General features: G+C 46.3%; 1 protein-coding gene across 1 annotated transcript in view; it reads right to left on the bottom strand.

The window, feature by feature from the left end:
* The window catches only part of LOC308158383 (transient receptor potential cation channel subfamily M member 1-like), a gene marked incomplete at both ends in the record, with an annotated part of 85,418 nt that overhangs the window by 43,644 nt on the left and 36,774 nt on the right, over nt 1-5,000 (bottom strand). The window contains 4 exons of the mRNA XM_080531971.1: nt 1,003-1,137; nt 2,063-2,227; nt 2,619-2,719; nt 3,088-3,160. Coding sequence (XP_080388097.1) covers nt 1,003-1,137; nt 2,063-2,227; nt 2,619-2,719; nt 3,088-3,160 — 474 coding nt within the window. The remainder of the gene's footprint in view (nt 1-1,002; nt 1,138-2,062; nt 2,228-2,618; nt 2,720-3,087; nt 3,161-5,000) is intronic.

Below are 5,000 nucleotides of genomic sequence, written 5' to 3'. Positions count from 1 at the left end.
ATAATAAAGACACTACATTCCATGGAGAGAACAAGAATAGAACAGAGGTAAATAGCAAAAGCACAGTCAGTAAAAGCAACAATAAACATAGTTAAAGGTTAAAAGCAAGTTTAAAAGGCAGGTTTTGAGGGATCGTTTGAAGGAGCCATCAGATAATATATATATATATATTAAATAAATAAATAATATATATATATATACAGTATATATATATACTATATATATATATATATACATATGCATATGGATACGTACAATGGTAATAATCTCTCAAAATCAACCCCCAACTAAAAGCAATATAATGGTGACCTAGACATCACAATGGGGTCGAGTGCTCTGACTCTCTTTACCTTAAGTGCATTTTATGGTGTAGCAGATTAAGAGGTTAAGCATTATGATAATGGTACATACAACGTTGACCTCTGGGGGATTTTGAATGAATGTTGACTGACAACATAGAAATGGAAACAGCAGGTTGAAGAGAAAACCTTTGACTGCCACATGACATAATTCATTTATTTGTATTTGGATATAAACCATTAGATGATGAAACAGTTCATTCTCTGAAATGATCTGCTGTTTTTTTGTAGAATCGATTCATTGTGAAGAATGCTATACTTTAACTATGTCAGTTAACACTAGAACAGCCATGAGTAAAATGTTATATCTTTGCACTCGATCAAATTTCAGGACCCTCCTTTCATGACTTTTCCTAGATATGTGCGTTCTACCACCCAGTATCCTTACATCAGGATAAGCTAGTATTTTGCCGTTTTTCTGTGTAGGAAGCAGGCTAATTTACAAGCGGCCAACTAGTGGTCGTCCTAGATTACCTCTTTAGGACGTCTTATGGACTACTGAATCGTCTTCTGTAGTCCATAAGATGTCCTAAAGACGTCATCTGCACGTCCTAGAAGGACGTCATCTGAACCCACATTCCGGCTTCCCTGTCTTTTGGACTCTTCGTTTCCTGGGCCCGCTGGCCTCCCTCCCTGTGCTCACCGTGTTGTACAGCTCCTCTAGCCGGGGGATGGTGAGGAAGTGGTGGATGTTCACCCCGTTCTCGATCAGCAGCTTCACAAAGTCCACCCTGTCCAGCACCAGGGCGTCCATCATGGCCTGCTCCAGAGAGTTCACCTGGGGGACCACAACAGAGAGACAACAGAGTCCTCTGTGGCTCAGCTGGTAGAGCGTGCACAACACTGGCAGACTCAGAGGGGGGGCAGGGGGGGCAACTGCCCCTCCTGGTGCCCCCACGGTTGAAAAACATCTCGCTTAAGTGCCCTTTTGAGTGGCAAAAATGCCCTTTTGAGTGGCGAAAATGAGAGCACGTGCCCTATTGGTGCGCCTCCAATGGTCTAAACTTGACCATGTGCACTGATGGGGTCCCATGTTGTGCAGTAGGTGCCCTTTTTTTCTTTTCGCCCCCCCTGCCCTTCAAACAGCCTGAGTCCACCACTGGTGCACAAGGAACAAGGAATGGTGTCAACTGTTTGATACCGTTCCTCATTCCGTTCCATGCATTTACAATAAGCCTGTCCTCCGATTTCTACCTCCAACGGCCTCCCCTGGTACCTGTATACTACCGGTATGTCTGACTGTTGTAAACTGTGAACATTCTGACATCACGACTTTCGTAAACTGTGAACATTCTGACATCACGACTGTCGTAAACTGAACATTCTGACATCACCACTGTCGTAAACTGAACATTCTGACATCACGACTGTTGTAAACTTAACATTCTGACATCACGACTGTCGTAAACTGAACATTCTGACATCACCACTGTCGTAAACTGAACATTCTGACTTCACCACTGTCGTAAACTGAACATTCTGACATCACGACTGTTGTAAACTGTGAACATTGTGACATCACGACTGTTGTAAACTGTGAACATTCTGACATCACGACTGTTGTAAACTGAACATTCTGACATCACCACTGTCGTAAACTGTGAACATTGTGACATCACGACTGTTGTAAACTGTGAACATTGTGACATCACGACTGTTGTAAACTGTGAACATTGTGACATCACCACAGCCAGCTGGTTTACCCAGTTGAGCAGCTCCAGTTTCCGGGGGTCCGTCTCCTTGGGGGGTTCAGGTTTGGCCTTGCCCCCTTTGCCCTTCTTCCCGCGGGCTTTCCCTTTGCTCCCCCCGTGGGCGGTCATGGACGGGGGCATGGGGTGGTCGGCGTTGGCGGGGAGGGCACTCACAGGCTGGCCCCACCACGGAGGGGAGAACCACGGAGGGGACATAGGAACACACAGAGCCATGGTTAGCTTTTCTTTTGGGGGGGGGTGGGGGGGGCTATCTTCATAACATTATTACGGGTTACTGTCCCAACATCTGTCTCTGTCTCTCTCTCTCTGTCTCTCTCTGTCTCTGTCTCTGTCTCTGTCTCTCTCTGTCTCTGTCTCTGTCTCTCTCTCTTTCTGTCTCTCTCTCTGTGTCTCTCTGTGTCTCTCTCTCTCTCTCTCTCTCTGTCTGTCTCTCTCTCTCTCTGTCTCTGTCTCTCTCTCTATGTCTCACTCTCTCTGTCTGTCTGTCTGTCTGTCTCTCTCTGTCTCTCTCTCTCTCTCTTTCTCTCTCTCTCTCTCTCTCACTCACAGGCCAGTGGTGTCCGTAGACGAAGATCTGACTCCGGGCGATATCCACCCTGTTCCAGGCCAGGGCGAGACTCAGCTGGTCAGGGGCCGAGGCGTTGGTGCCTGGAAGCACAACAAAATTTGAGCTTTTCAAAAAATGCCGGTTGAGAGAGGACGCTGGCGTTGCTTGTTCGCCGCTTCTCCGCCCGAAATCTAGGTGTAATTGCAGTATACAGAGTAGATTGTCCTACAAAGACACTTAGACTTAGATTTAGTATAAAGGGGCAGTAGAGCAATAAGTGTGGAAGTCCCAGAGACAATGAGAGGCAGGGTGCTTGTTTGTGAGGCCAAGGTGTGTGTGTGTGTGTGTGTGACATGGGGAGGGGGGAGGGGGGGTGAGTGGAAGTCCCATTGTTGGTAGAATAGCTTAGGAAAAAGAAAATCACAGTTGAATCCCTGTGACACAATGTACAGTATGTGTTTCGGTTTACCTTTGAGCAAGGCTGTCAGTATGGACATCTCTATGTCCTGCTGTCCCTCTGAGCCCATACGGAACACTGTGATCTGCAAACACACACCAGAGAGGTCAAAGGTCAGGGCCTTTAATAGGGGTTCAGTGGACACGTTTAAGTGGATCAGTTCAATGCTTTAAAAACCACATCTCTGTGACATCGTGAGTTTTAGAATGATAAGGTTCTATCTCCGTTTAGGGCAGTTCAGAGATATTGAGCGTCAACGTTTTTACATTCCATTATGTTTTGTGAGATGGAACCTTTGTATTTGATTAATTACTAACTAAAACATTTCAACATTTTAAAAATAACACCACACAGGCATTAATAAACATTTAAACGTCACGACTTGTTTCAAACATACAGTAGTTTTCTGTTTATGTGTCAATGAATGGCATGTGGCTTGATGATGAGAGTGAATCCGGGGAGGCTGGTAGAGGCGAGAAATTGTGAGGATGGGCTCGCTGTAATCCATGGAATGGATTAAGGAATGGTATCCACATAAATACATGTTGTGTTTGATATAATTCCTCCTAATTGCGTTCCAGATATGACAATGAGCCTGTTCTCCGATGTCTGCCTCCGTTGGAATTCATACAGCCGTGGACGCCAGATTATGTGATAAGACAGGGGTGTGTGTCTGTCTCACCAGCCGGTTGGCATGCCTTCCTCTCTAACAACATTAGTCCAGATGCGTCAGAGATCAGACACAGCACACAGCCCTCTGACAGACAGACACAGCACACAGCCCTCTGACAGACAGACAGACAGACACAGCACACAGCCCTCTGACAGACAGACAGACAGCAGCAAAGATCCAGTGTTAACACTTAATCAGCCATGATGAGTTAAAAAAAAGTGTTATATCTTTGCACTCGATCAAATTTCAGGACCCTCCTTTCCTCCATGACTTTTCCTAGATATGTGCGTTCTACCACCCAGTATCCTTACATTTTCAAAATCACTTCAGGATAAGCTAGTATATAAAGCTATTTTTCCAGTTTTTCTGTGTAGGAAGCAGGCTAATTTACAAGACGGCACAGCTAGTGGTCGTTGTGTGTAAATAGCAGGTTAGCATTTTAAAAGAGGCTCTTTTCAGAAAATTGTCCTCTGCGACCTTGTTTGTTCGACCACGGACACCCCCCGAATCACATGACCACCCAACGGCCCTGACCCCTGACCTCCCTCCCTCCCTCTCTCTCACTCGAGGGTGATGAGTCGTCCTTCCTTGTCGTAGCGTGAAGCGTTCAGCGTTCCCTATAAGCAGGAAGAAGAATACAGCAGCGCCGGTCACATGCGTGTGCGGAATGCGCTCCTAATCATGTTGTTAACGGGTAACGTGTTGTTAACCGTTGGTGCACAAGGGTGCGTTTGAGAGATGCTATGGCTCACTGGAGCCTGTCTGGTGATGCAGGGATAATGAGCTCCACCACGGTGGCGGGGGGGGGGGCCTCCTGTCTTACAATCCCCCTCTTGTGAAACCATCCATACCGTCACCCATCACCCTGAGCTTGCCCTATAAAACAGCTCCAACTCACCACCGACCGAGAATCCCCCCATACTATCCCATGTTATAATCTATAGTGATCGTCTATCCAGTGTGAGTGAAATGGTTTGATTAAAAGCCAAGCCAAGGACCCCCATGGCTATCTAGGTCTTTAGATATTAACCGATATTGTATAGTATATACCGTACCGTAACCTATAACCCACACCCGCGTGTATGGCCTCTCTATCTAGCTGTGGAGAGAGAGAGAGAGGCATGTGGAGAACTGTGAGATTAGGTAAATGTAGGGTGGTTAGACAGTGGTTGGTCGGGAGAACAATGGGAAAATCCCCTCTTAAGCTGCAAATCTGAAGCTTTGCTCCGTGCGCCCGATAATACTGTGGCAG

The sequence above is a fragment of the Nansenia antarctica genome, assembly GCF_963989245.1.
Source record: "Nansenia antarctica genome assembly, chromosome: 5".
Taxonomy (NCBI): Eukaryota; Metazoa; Chordata; class Actinopteri; order Argentiniformes; family Microstomatidae; genus Nansenia; species Nansenia antarctica.
This window is presented reverse-complemented; position numbering and strand designations above follow the sequence as displayed.